Source organism: Pelecanus crispus, chromosome 7 (genome assembly GCF_030463565.1).
Source record: "Pelecanus crispus isolate bPelCri1 chromosome 7, bPelCri1.pri, whole genome shotgun sequence".
Lineage (NCBI taxonomy): Eukaryota > Metazoa > Chordata > Aves > Pelecaniformes > Pelecanidae > Pelecanus > Pelecanus crispus.
In genome coordinates, this window is record NC_134649.1 from 15253990 (window position 1) to 15271994 (window position 18005).

The 18005-nt window shown below is 34.3% G+C and overlaps 1 protein-coding gene across 2 annotated transcripts in view; it reads left to right on the plus strand.

Annotated features, from left to right (window-relative positions):
- Nucleotides 1–18005, plus strand: part of UNC13C (unc-13 homolog C) — a 196520-nt gene that overhangs the window by 34593 nt on the left and 143922 nt on the right. The window contains exons 4-6 of one of the 2 annotated variants that reach the window (XM_075713782.1): nucleotides 7501–7579; nucleotides 9410–9415; nucleotides 15755–15826. In XM_075713782.1, the coding sequence (XP_075569897.1) occupies nucleotides 7501–7579; nucleotides 9410–9415; nucleotides 15755–15826 (157 nt within the window). The remainder of the gene's footprint in view (nucleotides 1–7500; nucleotides 7580–9409; nucleotides 9416–15754; nucleotides 15827–18005) is intronic. The other variant, XM_075713781.1, reaches the window with a different exon arrangement.

The following is an 18005-nucleotide window of genomic DNA, read 5'->3' on the forward strand; positions in this document are numbered from 1 at the left end:
CAGGCTCACCACCTTCATTAGGGTGTCACTGACATTTCAGTGTTGCTTTTAATCTGTTTTATCTCTTTCTGCTCCAGGAGGTTTATATTCTTATTTTGATTAGATGCTATGATCCTAAGATAATGACAAACACAGAGATGCATATTATCAAAGGTAAATTAAGTGTAGCATGCCATTACCTCATCTGGTTCTACGAAGGTCTCCATCCCCTTTCTGCAAGTGAATTTGTCTTGTAGAACTTCCTATCTCTGCCTTATAAATTCTCATTTATGCAAATTGGTTTTTTTTTCTTTCCCTTGTTGGTGTCTTTTCATTATGGTCATGTTGATACTAAGGAAGCCATTTACACAGACTTCAAGGATAGTAGAGGGAATTCAAAATGAGTCCTTGGTTTTATGGTATTACAATAGTTCTGCTAAGGGAGCATTAATTTTGAGAAGGATGTTCAGATTTTTCTCTTCCCTGTAAATGTTGAGACCAGATTTTCCTTCTAGACAATTTTTTGCAGCACTGTGAATACTCTGTCATTAGTGTTACTATGGATTTACTCTGGTATAAGAGTCAAGAATATCAGCAAATGTAGTTTTAATGTTGTTTTGCTGATGCTTGTTTTTTAATAATTTTTTTTAGTTTGGGCCTTAGGAAATAATTTAAATATTTTGAGGGGTTTTCTGTGGGTTTTTTGTTTTGTTTTGTTTTTTTCAAAATATTTTAAAAAAAAAGGAAAAATGTTTGCAAGTTGAAATAGTGGTGCTTTGAGGACACATAGCCCAAGGCTAGCACAAAGTCATATTAATTGTCTAGCATCATCTCCCTGTAATGCGACAAGAAGCATGACAGGAAAGAGAAATGAGGTCAGAACTTCTTTGCAAGCAACTTCATTTTTTCCAAAAGCTGGGATAGCCCCAGAGGCCTGTTAGCACGATTTAGAGTATCTGTTGTTCTGCTTTGACTTACACCTGGGGATGAAGCATTCAACAGATTTTGTGATCAGAAGGCAGAGGGAGGCTCAAAGCTGTAGTCACAAATTCACAAAGGTGTGTTGCCTCAGCCAGAATCTGAGCTTCTGTCAATATATCCTAATGTGTGATTAATTCATATCTTTACTATAGAAATATGATTAACAAGCATGATTTCAAAATTTTCATGACATTAATATGCATACTCATTTGAGCACACAGTCTGTCAAAATTTGAGTGCATATAGTCCTTTAGTATAACCTAGTCTACCCCAAAATTTTCTGACAGCTTCTTGAATTGGCCAGGATAACAGGTGTTCTTCTGTGGAGGGATTTAGCTCATTTTTTAGTTTCTTCATACAGTACTTTTAGCTCATATTAAGACTATTTTAACCCAACTTTCATTTTCAGAGGAAGTGCTACGTATTTCTTTGGTGGCATTTTAATATGGACCAGGAAAAGCTGTAAATCCAGTCCTATAATTACTGTTATAATGCTGGTATTTTTTCCCAATATTCATATACAATTTTAGATCTCCAATTTCAGTTTTGTGCTCCAGCAAAAATTATGTATTGCTACCCAAGTGTGGATTTATAGGTCTTCAGACAGTGTGGCTGTCTCATAATTATTTTCATTAACTTGCATCATTCCATTTTTATGTTTTTACAAAAGCCACTGGCTACATTTTGTGATTATAATATACAGCAATTATACATTTCTTCTTCCCTTCCTCACCCCCTAGTTCAATCTTAAAAAAATTCATCTCAACTTTCTTGAGATCAGACCAGCATTATAAGTTATTAAAGCTGCCTAGGTGTTTTATCACATTTAACTACATAAGTTTAATTATGCTATAAAACAGACTCATCTAAACTGAAATATTATATAATCCTTAGACCTTCAAGAAAATGAGGTATCCAAGTAACCTAAAACATATACTCGGTACTGAGTGATTTATAAAACAAAACAGTGAAACCTCACCTCTGCATTCTTGTCATTATTTTCATCTGGAAATGAACTCAGTCACACAGACCTTAAAGAGTGGCTGTGATTCTTTCCAAGTTTTTTATTCCTAGGAATGAAAAAAAGAAGAAAAAGTAAAAACGTCTTTATATTAAGTAGTGAGATGTTTCATTTTTTAATGACAAAAATACCAACATTTATGCAATGATTTATTTTGATCAAATACAGGTATCATGACATAAGACTGATGCCTTTCATAATATTACAACTGTTAAATATTTGTAATGTTACTATATATTAAACTGTAACTTTCTGAGAACCACTAGTGAATATGCACAGTTCCACAACTCTCAATTTATAATTCGGTCCTCTAAAACTGAAGACTGAATTGGGGGGAAAAAGGGGTTGGAGAGGGGAAGAAGTTTGGAAGTTTTTGGACAGTGAAATATCTGAAGTATACAGCAAGAAGTAGCACACTAAGAATCACAATTTCCAAATAGAGTTTTGAATAGTTTAGTAGAGGAACTGTCTGCTTATATAGGCTGAAAGGAAAACATAGTCCTCACCTGCAAAAAAAATGGTACATGTGTATATACCTATATGCATACATATAGATAATCTGTCATGTTCTTCACAATACAGGCTACCTACCAGTTACAGAACAGAAATTATTACATGTTTTACTATTGGGAGTTGCATCTGAATTGCTATGCTAAACTGTCAGTCTAGAAAAAAAATCAGATTTTACTGGAAGATATTACTGTTTTCATCAGAGTTCATTTTGAGTGTTTTGATTATAGCTTTCAAGTCCTATGTTTGTCTGTAATAAAGAAGAAAGAACAATTTAACTTGAATGAACAGTGTGGGCCTGATGAATGCTAGCAGGATCAGACTAAGTAGGCTATTATTGTTGCTGCTGTGACTAAGTGGAAATGATTTACTGTAATGTTTTAAAGCTATTAATGTGATGACTTTCTTCAGAATTTATTGACAGCTGAAATATTTAGGAATCTCTACAAAGATTTTTTTCTTTATAAGTAAAGTACAGACAGGTGCAATCCAAACTATCTTAAAATGTCATGTGACACCAAAAGTCAGCATATGGCAGATCCAAGTCTCTCTGGACAATTGCACCAGAACTGCATTCTCCTTGCACTGAAAATGTATTTACTCTTTTCTCCCCTCCATATCCTACTGGTTTTTGGCTGACATTTTGAACTAATGAATTTACCATCTCCCAGTTTAGTTACAAATAAATTTTAAAAAATCAGTTCCCTAGCATGTGAGTCCTGACTTGGTAAAACTCTAGAATAATTACTTTTCTGTTGTCTAGTCACTGGCAGAGATGGAGTGAAGCCAATTGATTGTGTAGGTTGACAGCATATCTGATTAAATATTTGTATGTGAACATAACACATCACTGTATTCTGCACTGTATCTAAAAAGAGTCAAGGAAAATGGATCCATACAAGCCCTATTCAAGAATGTGAAGCAGAAGCAATCAACTATAGGGAAAAACTTCTTGCTGCTGTCTTAACCAGCTCATTCACGCTACAGGCAGTTACAATATTTCGGGCATAGTGTATCATACATGCACTGAGCTCTCATGTGAGTTTAGAGAAAAATGTTCTAATAGGCAAAAGGTAAGAAATGTCATTTCACCAAAACTGGATGGTTCCAGAAAGTGTAGGAATATTTGTACCATTCCATTTAAATTATTTGCAGTAATTAGAAAATTAATGATTCTCATGTGACAGCTTTATATCTTTTATACATTATTTTGTCCTTTTGCCTACAAATATCCTTTGGACCAACAGGCCTCTATGCTGTACAGGAAATCTTTACGGGGTCAGTCATGGCTGTTAATGTATCTTTTATCTGATGCAGTGAATAGCTCAGAAATTATTAATCCACGGTAAGGCCATTAATATGAAGGCAGCGTGTAGTCCTCCATTCCTTACTGCACTGGTAAACAATACCATGACCTTCTATCACTGAAAGATGATATTAAAACATTAATTTCAAGCTTAGTTCCTTTGTTAGTCAACTACTTACATTTTTTTTTAATGACTGTGACTACTTTAATGTCAACACTACATTCCTGTACAGAAGTATTAGCAATAATATCCACAATTTAGAGCAGGACCATTTTGAAAGAACATTCTGAATTCTTTTCTAGTTAAAGGATTTTCATCAAGAAGAATACTTAATACTGTTGTCACGTGTTTGTTAGTATTGAGGAATTTATTGATCTCTCTCTTTTAGAGACTGAAGGTTAAGCTTTAGTTTTTTCAAAATCTTGGAAATAATCCCCTTTGTACATTGGGGTTTTTTTTCAGAACCTGGAACAAGGAATGCATTCTTCCCCTATACTGTTTTTATATCTTTAATTAGGTTTGGTCAATAGAGATCAAAATGAAACTGCGAACTCTTTTCTTAAATCTCAACAATTACTTTCAACTTTTGCAGAATAAAAACTTGTCTGTGAACCAATGGGTGACCATACAATAAAGTAGAACTTGGGCCTTGTCCTTTAGCTAAATGTGATATACATTCTGGGGAGTATATAAAGGTCATATTTATTTCAAGCTTTGGAAACTAGTACCTTAATAGCAACACACATCCCTTAACACAACTTCAATTAAGCCCCTATAATATGAAATTATTACCTGTATTCAGAGTATTACCCACAATACACCCCATAAGTATGATGCCAATTAATGACATACAACTTAAGATACTTCCAGCAAGAGCTTATCTATTAACAATAAAGTGCCTCATAACTTGAAGACATCACAGTGAAAGAACACCAAAAAGTGTTTTCACCTTACTCAGCTTCTAAAGATCTTGATTTTTTTTTTTTTTTGCTGTAGTCTCTTAAGAAAGCAATATTTTGAATCAGTTTATACCCTTATTCTTCACTTTATTCTGAGTGTGACCTGTGACTCAATCCTGCACAGTGCCAAGACACTTTATGCAGAATACTGTGTGCCATTTTGAAGAAAAGCGTTTGAGGAGGTTTGGCATCTCTCAGGATCAAGCAATTTAATCCAACACCAAATGTCTGCTTTTTTTAATAACAATATACAACTTAAGGATGAAAGCATCACTTCATTTCTAAACCATGTTATGAGTGTAAAATATATCTATTATTTTCTTTGCAAGAGAAAGGGTGAAAATTCATTGTCAAATAGGATTTCCCTGAAGAACATCAATGCTTGAGGAGCTCAGAAGTTCTCCTACTAGGAAATAAAATTTACTCCTCTGCCAGCTTTACTCCTAGTGGCTATGTGAAACTAGTTTTTGCTTTGTGAAATGATAGTGAAATGTGGTTTTGGGGGTTTTTTTAGCTTTATGGAAAAACTTTAATAGTGATAATTTATTTGGAAAAAAAAAAGCATTGCATTTTCATCATCTAACTTTGTCACCATATGAAAAATAATACTAACTTATTAAAACAGAGGAAAGATCTTTGAAGTCTAAATGGTTGATGATGTTAGGAGAGCTGGGCATGGGGCTTTTAGAATTTAATCTCAGTCCTGTTTGAATTTGTGGAGAAATATTCTTGACTCCATCAGTTTTTTTCAAGTTAAACTCATCAGTTTTGGGGATTGAATCATGTGTATATCAGTGTAAATATTAAATCTTTATCAAGGTCTTTGCAGGTATGTTGAACTACAAGATTAAATGAATGTGTAGATGATCCTGAACATTGTGTTTAATCTTTTAAAATCCATAAGAGAAACAACATTCAGAGTGTCTTTATTTATTGCAAGGTATGAGAAACAGGCTTTGTTCCCTCTATAGGATTTATCTGTGTATCAACATCTTCCAATTTATAACATCTAACTTACTTTTGAGTTTTAATATTTGGCAGTTGTGATGAGTGCTTCATCACAGTAAGAGTCTGCAGGACTGGAGTGTGCAGCAGTATTTTCTGACTCATTATTTCTAGTATTAGCTTTACAGTTAACGGTTCCTTGATGCTAATTGATCTCTTGCATCCAAAGCACAGATTTCAGTGTTATCCATGCCACAATATCTATTAGTTTTGCCCCAAATGTTTGTTTCCAGTTTGTGGTTTTGTAAGTTTATTTTTTATTCCATCTTAGGGAATTGTCCCCTGCTATGTAAAAGTACTCTTTCACCTTAAGGATAGCTTCTCAAATTCCTTTTGCAATTTATTCTACTTGAAAAGCTGCCCACTAAGTAGTCTATTAGCCCACATTTGCTCCATTCATGTCATCACTCTTTTATGGTGTAACTGCGCTTGTGTCTCACATATCTTAGAGACAGGACTCTGGCATATTAGCATAATCCAGCATAGATTTCAGTTTATATCAATATGCCAGGCTGTAAATTGTGACAGTTGAAGTCTCTGATTCGTAATTCCTTTTGGATTTGGAAGCAGCTGTGGAACTGTGACATCTATATCCAACAGAAATCATCAGCCAGAGTCTTGGCTTAAATAAATACGGAATTTGTCAACTCTGCTAGTGGTGAGGGGTCGTAATCATCAAATCAGCAGAGGAGTATTTGGGACAAAGTATTGACCTTTCGGAAGGAGGTGAAAATTCTGTCACTAATTTCAGTTAAATCTCTTTTCACCCAATAATTGTGGGGTGTATAAATAAAATGAGAGCTTTCAGATGAGAAACTGTTTGCTGTGACATGTACTTTTTTTATACATGGAGAGAAATACAAGAACAACTGAAAAGGGCGTTTGAGACAGTACCAAACAGAAGGAGCATGGAGGCGAAAATGTTTGGTCTTGAAAAATATGGTATCCCAGCTTCTCTGAGAATCTCAAAGTATCTCTGAATTAGACCTGACAAGGTATATAACAATCTTCCAATATCCACTGTGGAAAAAACGCAGGAGGATAATACCTGTATTACCTATTCTGAAGAGTCAGGGAGAATGAGGCATATTGTTACCAGATCAGTATGCATTCTTTTAAATCCTATTGGTGTGTTAGCCTTTTATTCTTTGAAGTGGCTCCAAGTTGCTCTTTGCTCTTGTTTCCAAGTTGTATGTGAGATCTAATATCATGGGTTTTAAATCTGTGCTTAATGAAAAAGCTTAAACCAGGCAAGAGAAAATAATGATGGTCACCATGGAATTATCTTAAAATGTGATAAGTTCTGTTTTCCACATTCACATGGACTCATATGAGAAGATGTGATTATATATTTAGTTAGATATTTTACCCTTTGTATCAAATTTATGACAATAGTGATATCCTGTACAATGTTGGGCTCCATCTCAACTATCAGATATACAAGTTTTTTGATGGAAAGCTAGTGTTATAACTTCTAAATCCATGGTAAAAAGTTTTAGGAGGTAACAAGCAACCTTTCAGCTACTCTTTGCTTTGGGTGAATGCCAGGAGAAAAAGTCAGCCACACCAAGAACACTCTCGTTAACTTTCATAAGAATTAGAACACTTACCTTCTTTAGCCAATAACTGCTAATTTTGATTTTAACTTTTAAATGCAGATATTATGAGCAGTTCTTAAGGGTGCAAACTTGTAAGCCCCAGGTTTTTATTTTTTTCCTTGCCTTTTCATCTCCTACAGTGCTGGTCGTGGGCTGTATGGAATTGATAGTATGCCAGACCTGCGTAGAAAGAAATCTTTTCCCATTGTTCGAGATGTGGTAAGTAACTTCTGATGCCATGAAACTGTTGATTCATTTGTCAGTTTTCTAGATCTTTCTTGTAATTACTAGTGTGCATGTGAATGATAGTTTGTCAACAATTGTTTTATGGAAAAAAAATGTATCTTGAGAGAATGTATTCAGGCCAGTAAAAGTCAATGATGCAGTTGTTATAATGTACTAGATAAGTCTGAATATCTCATCGAATATTTAGATATTACTTGTGGAATCAAGTAATGTGCATTTCATGCAATGATAAACTACTCATTTTCATCTTGAATTAGCTTACAAAGACAGCTGTTATTGAGTGCTTGGGATACCGGTGGACGTGATTTATTATGATACTGAGAGAGGAATAAAGTTCCTTCTAAAAAGCAACCCCGTTTCAGTATGAATGTTTTAAAGATTTATGCATACATTTGGTACAAGATGAGGTATGGGGGGTTTTAGCAGTCATTGTAGACAATAATAATCTAGGCAAATAAATTTCAGAAAGGTGAAAAGAATGGCAGTTCCTTTGAGATTTATTCTGACTTCTAGTCTAAACAAGATTAAGTAGAATCTGTCTGCTCTGAAGAATTTTAAGTGCCATTCACATTTCTCTTTTTCTTTTCCTGAAGTATAGAATTCATAATTCAATAAAATGCATATTTAGTCTCTGGTGGTGGTGAGCCCCCAAACCAATTTCACATTGTAAATAAAGGGAGTCAGCCAGAGTAAATGATTACTATAGTTGTCTTTAAAAGATCAATCTTTGCCAAATTATTGCTCAATATATTCTCAGCTACTCTGTTCTGTTACTCTACAGTGATATACCATACTATCTGAAGGGTCACAAAGAGAAAGTGCAGCAACCATTTTAGAGTAGAATTCCTTCTTGAAATCAATGAAAAGTTGCAATTTATGACATAGTAGAGCCTTCATTCATTGAAACCATCTTTTTGACAGTAGCCACTCCACTGTAAGTTGTATTACACGAGTATAATTTACAGCCAAGTTATAATAATTTTATGCATATGAAATAGCACTTTGCTTTATTCTTAATTGTTGGAACTGTTTACAGACAGGTATTGCTCAGAACAAGTTAAGACATCAGAATCTTAATATTGACTATTCACTTTGAAAAACATAATTATCAAAGAGAAACAAAAAAGAAAATTCACATTTTGAATGATGGAATAAAACTTTCATTTTATTATTCTAATATGTCAATGAGTACTGTGTAATGATTACTATTTTGCTGTCCAGTCATTGAAGGATAACTCCTCTTGAAGGAATTATACCTTTAATAAGTGGAAGTTGCAGAGTTTTAAAACTGAAATGTGTTCTGGAATTTAATCATTATGGACTTACAGTATAGCTCTTAATTATATGTTCTTTAACTATATACTTCTTTAAAATAGTAAATTATATTACAATTCAGGTCTGCAGCTGTAAACCTAAAACAATTTTACCAACTTAACAGGAACTTATTTCAGACTTAGTGTAGGTCATCTTCGTCTTTGAAAGATTATTTTTATTTGAAGGTATGTGCATTTTAAGCAATCTCCTGTGAGCTCTGAGCTTGTAATAGGTTGATTCCAAGATACCTCATTTTAATCAATAACTTAATTCTCAAGTCCTTGTAAGATCTGATACATTGTAAATGATCTTTTTTATGTTTACTTATATGACGGTTTCAGAAATATAGAAATACTATTGCTAGAAATGAGTGCTAGACTCTTTTGACACTGACTGAAGTAGATATGATATATTTTTTTTGTCTCAATAAATCTGACAAATTATTAATATTCTTTATAATTTCTTTCCTATCTTGGCTGGATTTTTCAGGCTATGGTAAGTGCTTTTATACTGATAAATGTTCTAAAATTTATAATTTAAAATAATAACTTGTAGGGATTTCATGAATGCCATATTTTATGCTGACCTTTTATTGGAAAATAGAAAAACTATTTTGACCAAGAATTTAATCCTAAGTGAAGTTGTGTCTTATGTGAATGTCTTGTCCTCTGCATCATATATGTCAAAATTATTAGGAGAAGTTTATGTTAAAAAGTTATCTTTGTATTCCAAATGTCCTTTCTATGACCCAGTCGTGATGCTTCCCCTGTGGAACTGAACAGCCTTAGATAGCTAGATAAAGAGAAGTTGAAAGTGTTCCCTACTTTTAAATCCTCTTGTATCAATCAACTAAATTCTTTGACCTCTCTTGTAAAAGGTGAATTTCCTAAATCAAATAAAGACTTTTAGGTACTATGGTGTAATTTTGTCTAATAACTAAATTAATGACTCATGGAAATATTTTCTTTTTCCACCAACTTTGGCACTTGTAAAGTTTCCTCCTTATTTTCCTAGCCCCTTCGCACTTCCAGTTTCTCTGCATTAGTTTCCATGCTTTCAGCATGGTATCTCAATATAAGGTTTATCAAAATTATGTGTATCTTCTTAAGATGATATCTTTGACTCCCATTTGTTTCCATAAATTCACATTTTGAAAAATCCAGTTTTCAACAGCAGCCTTACTAGTACTCTTTCTCCTAAATCTCTGAGATAAGTTTCTTCACTAATGCATTCAGAGTCTCTGCTTTCCCTTCTTGTTTTGGATTGAGTCATTAGAGAGGGTAAGGCAGTCAAAATCCATCTACAGGAACAGTTCTCTTTGATGCAGTCATGAGTTTCGCTGTGCGTCATTATTAGAGTTCTAGTAGAATATATCTGTATGGGAAGGAAAGACAATGAAAGCAGAAGTGATCATTCAAGTGGAGTAACAATAGACAGAGCTGTTTGAATAACAATACAGAGAGCTTGAACAGACCTCTGTTCAATACGGAGCCAGAAAAAAGTGTCAAGTGCACTTGCTGATGTAATCACTGTAACTTCTACTTTTAAAAAAATATGTTACTCTTTTGTGCTAGTGAGAGCTTTTGTTTGAGGTGGGACTACAACCAGGAAGATGAATAGCAATAATTACAGAGGTTAGAAGTACTTAACCCATGATGGCCAAATAGGTGTGATGATCTGCCCAGTCGTAGGCAAAGTTAGCTAGCTCTATTCTTCTATCTCACTATGCTTTAGTCTTTGCTTCTGTTAATGCAAGTCATCATTTCAAATGTTATGAAAGCTATAGAACCTGGTTTCATTTGATTTAAAGGTTACTTTATACTGTACAATCACTGTAATCCGGCAGATTTCTTCTTTTGATCATTCAAGAATATATTACTACTTAGCTTTATCATTTGATTATAAGAACACAAGAATAATTGTTGAATCCTTGCTGCTGTTGTAAAAGACTACTTGGTTCATACTGTTGAAGTGAACACACCAGATGAAACAACTGCCCATTTCAGCTAAAACAACAATCTACTGACACTTCTTTTTATGTAAGTGTCTCCACAACAAAAGCATTTAGAGAGACTAGAACTTGATTATGGTAGTTTAAACTCTTAAGATTGAAGACATTCGTATAAATTGCAGCTGCCACATTCTCAGTTTTTGTACATTGTCAGAGTAATCATTAGATAAAAGCTAAATATCTGGACTGTTTTACATTAAATCTGCTATTTGCAGTCCATTTTCTTAACTCCTTTAATCATTAATAGACAAATTGGATTAAATATTTTAATATTCATACATTAAATAGGTACACCATAAAAATAATTAAACAGTATTTTTATATTTGTGGGTTTTTTTTAATTCTGCTAAATGGAAATCATAATAATATGATTACATTCCTTTGTTTCACACCTATATGTTCCAGGAATTAGGACTAGTTGTGGGGAAATTAAGAAATTATTGATGAACTTGTCTGCTGTTTTCCATGCCATTTCTGACTGACTTTAATATTCAGAATGATCTTAGAGGCTAGACGGGACATGCTCTTGTGTCTGTGCTATGAAAACGAATATGAAGAAAAAGTAAATGGTATTACAGTGGTGTCCAGTAACGATTGTGTAGTTAAGCTGAGTTGCGATTTCCTTTCTAAATCTGCAGTTCTGTTGAACATTTCAGGATCAGACATCAACTTTTTTAATAGAAAAATTATGGGAAGAGGGTGAGTAATTTTGGACAATAGCTTGTTTCCTTTTGAGTGATTTCTTACTCCTTCCTGTCCCACTCTCAGCCCCAAGCAACAGACTACAAATCTTTCTTTCAGACTAATAAAGTTGAGATCCCTAGAGTGATAAATTACCTGTAGTTGCTCAAAAAAGAAACAGTTCTGAAAGTGTGAAGATTTTTAAATGCTGAAAATGCAGATTCACTTCTAGTGGGTAACTTTTACATTGCATTAAAAATGTAACAGTATTTGTAAAGTGGTAACAAATATTTTGTCTTCAACTTTTTTTCCCTGGTGATAACAGTCTGTAGATTCTTTTAAAGAAAAAAATTTTGAAGGAAAAGATGATCAGGAAAACAGAAAACCTCTGTAAATACAGAGGAATGAGTATTGCATGACACAGCCAGCATTCGTGAACAGCTGAAAAATGTTACCTTGACTGCTCCCTGCTACTTTAGCTGATCAGAAACACAGCTTTCTTTTATTCCATCATGGCAGGTAGCTCTTTTTTCACCCACACAATTTTTCATTTAACATTTGATTGTAGCTTGAGTCTAATTCTTTTACTTATAGTTACCATTTTTCAATGTTTTTGCTAGAATGACTTCTAATGGTATTAATTTATTTATTTAAGTTACTAAGGCAAATTTGGAGGTAATACATAAGATAGTGTAGATACAAGTTATTAGGGGGTCTAAAAGGACTTGAGTACAAAGGAGACCAAGTTATTTTAAATCCTGTATCAGGAATTTGGAAAAACACTTAAAAATAAATAGACAACGTTCTGCTTTATCTTTTTTTTTTTTTTATAATAAATTTGTCCAGATGTTCATCATGCAATAATACCTACATACAGATCTTTACGATCTGCAGGTCAAATTCTTGTATAAGGAAAGACATGAGGTGGTATCTGAACTTCAGTTTGAGGCAGTAAGCAAGTGTAAACTGCTGAACAACTCTTGTGTCCTGTTAAAGGAGAGTAGAGAAAGGCTTCAGGTTCATGTTGCTCTCCCTGTTCTTTTGATGCTCTGGCAATTTGGACTTCCTTCCTGGAGGCTCCAGATGATTAGCTGCACTTACCTTTCTTCCTTGCTACTATTTAAAAACAGAGGACAATAGGGGGAAAAGTTTTCTTGCTACATTCATAACCTGTCACCTTGTTTCCCATAAATGGGTCTGGCAACATTTTCCCCTTACTCTTTCCAAAATGCTCACTCCTCCTTGCTTCATTCCATCCTTAAGAACAGGCATGGTTCTGTGTTTGTTCAGTGCTTCAAGCTGTTGAATTATCACCAACTACAGTATTTCAGAACAGAAACATTTTATTTATTGCCTTTCTCTTGTAGATGCAGTATATTCTGACAGTGATACATAAATGGAAATAATACTTGTGAGTTTTTCGACTAAAATCCCTGTAAATTTAATCCATAACGACTGTTAACTTTACTGGTTTATCACAAATACCTCTAGATATCACGTTGTTCTATTATCCTTCCAACGTGACAAACATTTGATTAAGAACAGCCTAATTATCTGTTTCCTATTCGGCTGCTTTATTTCATATAGGACACTGTACTATGATTTTAGACACATTTCTGATTAAGGAGCAAAATGGTTAAGCTACATGACTCCAGGAGTAGCCCTTGGGAGTATTGGGCCTCAAGGACACAAGACAGGGTCAAAATTGCTTCCCTACTTTCCTTTTTCTCAAAGGAAATAGTATCTGTTTATTGACTTATACTGATAGCATGAAACTGCAGTTCTGCTGGCTGATGTACTTTGACTGATATATTGCTGGAGGACAGAACACAGTATCATTCACTGCCCTATAGTCAAGGTTAATGTCGTTATGCCCTTTATTTTCCTGCCCTGACAAGTAGTCCACATTGCTCTGTAGCCTAGAATGTGTATTTTAGACCTAAAAGTATCAACTCACTTTCTAAGTATAAGGGACATGAAGATTAGAGGTCAAAACTATAAATTACTGCAGGCAAGTAAATGTAAATAGCTACTTTCCAAGACTTTGAGAAGAAACCTATGCTTCAAGAAGGATCAGAAGATGGGTGCTTTTAAAATTAATCTTTTTAAACCTAAAACTACCGATTATGGAAACTGTTTCTTTTTTTCTTAATGTTCCAAACACATTTTTGCTTGCCATTTCTGACTTTGATGTGTTGGTCCTGTAGCATTAGGTTTTGTCACAAAATGTTTGAAAAAACAAAGCCTGGGCTCTGTTTAAACTTTCCTGTCACTGTCAATCTCACTGGCACACACCAATGGAATTTCCCATATTGACAGAAATAGAAAGAAAAGATGGTCACAGAGAAGCAAACAGAATTTATTTACTTATTAAAAACAGAGTGGGAAAACTGGTAATGAATTAACGGTATAGGCAAAAGCGGGGGGGGGGGGGGGGGGCAGAGTTCTTTGCATCCCATATTAATTGTAATAGGACAGTGATGAATCAAATCAAATATTTCTGTGCCAAGGATGACTTCTTACCCTATAATTGGTTTCACAAGATTAATAATTTTGTGTCTATCTGCAAGTTTAATTATTATCAAGGGAAACTTATTGAAAATTGAATGGGTATGTTCTCAGGGGAAAGTAAACATTTAAAATTAAAATTAAGTCTTAATAGCTCTACATAAAAAAGAAATCCATTTAAATTATGTTGGTGTTTAAAATTATAAAATGGGAAGAAATTGGAATTATCTCTCCATCCAAAGATTAACGATGCAGTTCCTTTGCTGATGTAAGCCTAAATTGCTTCTGACCTAATATGTATTTCACAAAAATAAGAGTCATATGCAAAAATATCATTGAAACTTTTGCTATAACAGCTCTATAATGGTGGACTACAGAAGACCCAGTTCACAGTAAGGCAAAAATCTATATCCTCACAACAAAGGCAACAACAGACTTATGGTTAGTGGGTGGTATAGTTGATCATTCTCACACTGCTAGACTATGGGGGCAGCAAGGTATGACAAAGCAGATGCTGAATTACGGAAGAACAGAGATAAAGCACAAGTATACAGACACGCTTGGAATGATTTAGAATAGGGGGAAGGATGCATGAGCCAAATTTTGCAGGTAAAATAAAGTAATATAGAGGTGTTATGGTTAATATTTTGTACAGTGGAATAAATTTTATCTGTTTCTGTCAGGCCAAAAGGACTACTGATAGCAGAAGTGATATTCAGAGTTGAAATATTATTTGGAAAACACACAGAACTCATTTCCCCAGGGTCTTTTTCCTTCTGATCATTATATCCTCTAATTAATTCTCAAGGACCCATTTAAATTACAGGGATATTGCAGTAAGGAAGATAAAATTTTATTGTTTATTGTATATGAAAAATATTTTAAGTGCCTTTGTATGTACTATAGTAGAGCAAATGAGATTGTCTCTACAACCAAGGACGTAGCCTTTGGAACTGGGAGGTGTTCATATACCCTTAATGTCATATGGGCAAAAGAGGACAGATTGAGACAGAGTTCCAGTCTTTTTTCTCCCTCCAAGAACCAGAGTATTTCTCCACTTAGCTATTCGTAGTATTGAATGAATATTGTCTTTAAGGAAAAAATTACTTTTAGGTTTCCCAAAGACTTTTTATTTAAGACAAGTAGCATTTTATATACATACACACAGTTTGAAAATGCTCAGTGAGTTACAAAAACTTATCCAGACTGACTACTTGAACCATAAGACTATTGCAGATCATCTCCCATGTTGCTGCAGGCACAGACAGCTTCCAAATTAGGGCAGGATGCCTATCCTTGTAGCACATTAATTTAGTTGGCAAAGCAGAAAAACAGTGACAGCCTGTGGTTTAAAAAAACTGACTCATAAACCTCTGAATAACAGGTTTTCTATTAGAAATGGCAGCTCAGCTAGACACTGCTGAAAGAAACAGTAATGACGATGGAAAATGTGCTCTTGCATTATGTACTGAAACCTTAAAAGTTGTGTGCTGCAAACATTAACTAAAAGTTTTTGTAACACCTACAGTTTTTCTTAAATCCAATAGCATAATCAAGTACTACTTCCTTCCATTAGATTCAACAATTGGAGTTACCTGTATAATTTTTAACAGTTTTGCATTTGCTTTAAACAGACACTTGCAGCTCGAAAATCTGGTATTTCCATGGCCATGCTCATCCGGACCTCCATAAACAATGATGAAATGGTAAGTGTTTTCAATGGCAGTTTTAAGTCATTTAAATAATAGAGAAATATTTGTACAAAGCTCTTTAGAAATTATTTCAGCCTTAGACACTCCAAACTGGATAAAACATGAGTGTATAAGCATTCCATTCATTCATCTTGAGCAGAATTTGCTACCTGATCCACAGTGATGAGACCAGGTTTGTTTCTGCTGACTCACATCCATGACAGTCAGAAGAGACTAAGCAAGAAACCTTTGTCTTACAAAATAGTTACTTGGAGAAACCTTGTATTTTAATTGTCCAGTTGCACCATGCTTTACCTGCATCTGTCTCTCTTTATCAGCATCTGTCTGTCTTCATCACACCATGAGTACAATTAGAATGACAAGACTCTGCAAGAAGGTTTCTGTGTGATTATTATTTTTTTTCCCCAGTCCTTATAGGTGGCTGGGACATTATTTGAGTTTGTAAATGTAACTCCTGCTAATTATGTGATTCTAGATGATGAAATATTTAATTTGTACAAGTGACCAGGAACATCTTTTGAAGAATCATATTCGTTTAGCTAGTAAAACCTGTGTTGTGGGTTTTTTTATTTTTTACTTCACTTACATCTTGCAAAAGTAATTTATTTTAAACAAAAACACAACGAGTGCCATTTTCTTCAGGAATACTTAAAGTGTGATGCAAACAGATTTACATAGCTGAACTAAGCTAAAGTACTAATCTGAAAAAATAAAGGCCCCTTTTGTGTTCCTTAAATTGCTAGTGCAAACATAGCCTTCTAGAATATATCCTACACTGAAAAAAAAATGAAGTGTTGAATTTTTCTTACACTGTTGTTAAGCTCCATAGTAGAAGAATGGAAGAGTAGAATATGTTGACAGATATTCTGGGAACTGAGACCCATAGCACAAGTATACACACATCCATCACTCTTCTCTGATTCATTGTGAACTTTCTATGCTTATATGGTAATCACAAAGGAACAATTTGGTAGTGCTCAGGGATGGATTGATGAGGTAGGAAACAGCTGGTGTTCAAAATATTCTTTCAGTAGGAGCAGTAGTTATTTTGTTCTGCTATCTCAAAATAGCAACAAAGGTTGACAGAACAAAGGAGAGCTATGGAATCTTAAAAAGAAGTTAAAGGCTGAGGGAAAATTATAGAGAACAAACTTATGCCATGCAATTGGTGCAAAAAGAGTTTTTCCATCTATGTTATAGCTGCTACAAAAATATCTAACTTCAGTAAAAGACCCTAAGAAACTCCATATGCTTTACTAAAAGATGTCTACTAAACAAACAAATAAAACTATTTATAAGTATTGCTACCTTTTATGACAATAAATATGGGTTCAACTGTTTGTTTACATGCTTCCCCTGATGCAAAAACTACCAGGCTGTGACTTTGGAGGGCTAAAGGTAGAAGTTTTGGGGATAATATTAACTGCCAGCAAATGCAGGACAAGAAAGAATAATTTAGACTAACTATTTTAAGTTAGAATCTATCTAACTTAAGTGGTACTGTTCAGGAGGGAAAAAGAAGGCAGCAAATCCCAGTGGACAGCTCAATACAAACATTTCTCCAATGCTTGCTGTCAATCAGGAGAAACTGGTCAACCAGGGTTCGGGAGAAATGGAAAGGGAAAAATAAGTTGAACGTATTTTTATGCTGTTATACTCTTTGGCCTCCATTTGAACCAGACTATGTGAAAAATTGCGTACCAGAAATAGGTATTTCTTAACAAATCTTTAAATGAAAACATAAGTCCAAAAAGCAGACAACAAATATAATTTAGATACATAAAAGTTCATTTGGTGAGAAAATGTAAAAAGCTAATTCGGAGAAGAGGTGAATAAGAGAACCCTGTCTTAATCTATCCTTCACTAAACATACTAAAGGGAAGTGGGTACTCTATCAAGGATAAATGTAATGGTACAGCCAGTAAAAACACTTGCAAGATATTTAAAACAAGTGAAAGGTAATACTTTTCTACTTGTAGCCAACAGAACTTAATGCCCTAAGGCATCATAAAAACTGAGTAGAACAATATTTGAAAACAAAAAGAACTGAGAGTTGGGGTTGTTCAGCCTGGAGAAGAGAAGGCTGCGGGGAGACCTTATTGCGGCCTTTCAGTACTTAAAGGGGGCCTACAGGAAGGATGGGGACAATCTTTTTATCAAGGCCTGTTGTGAC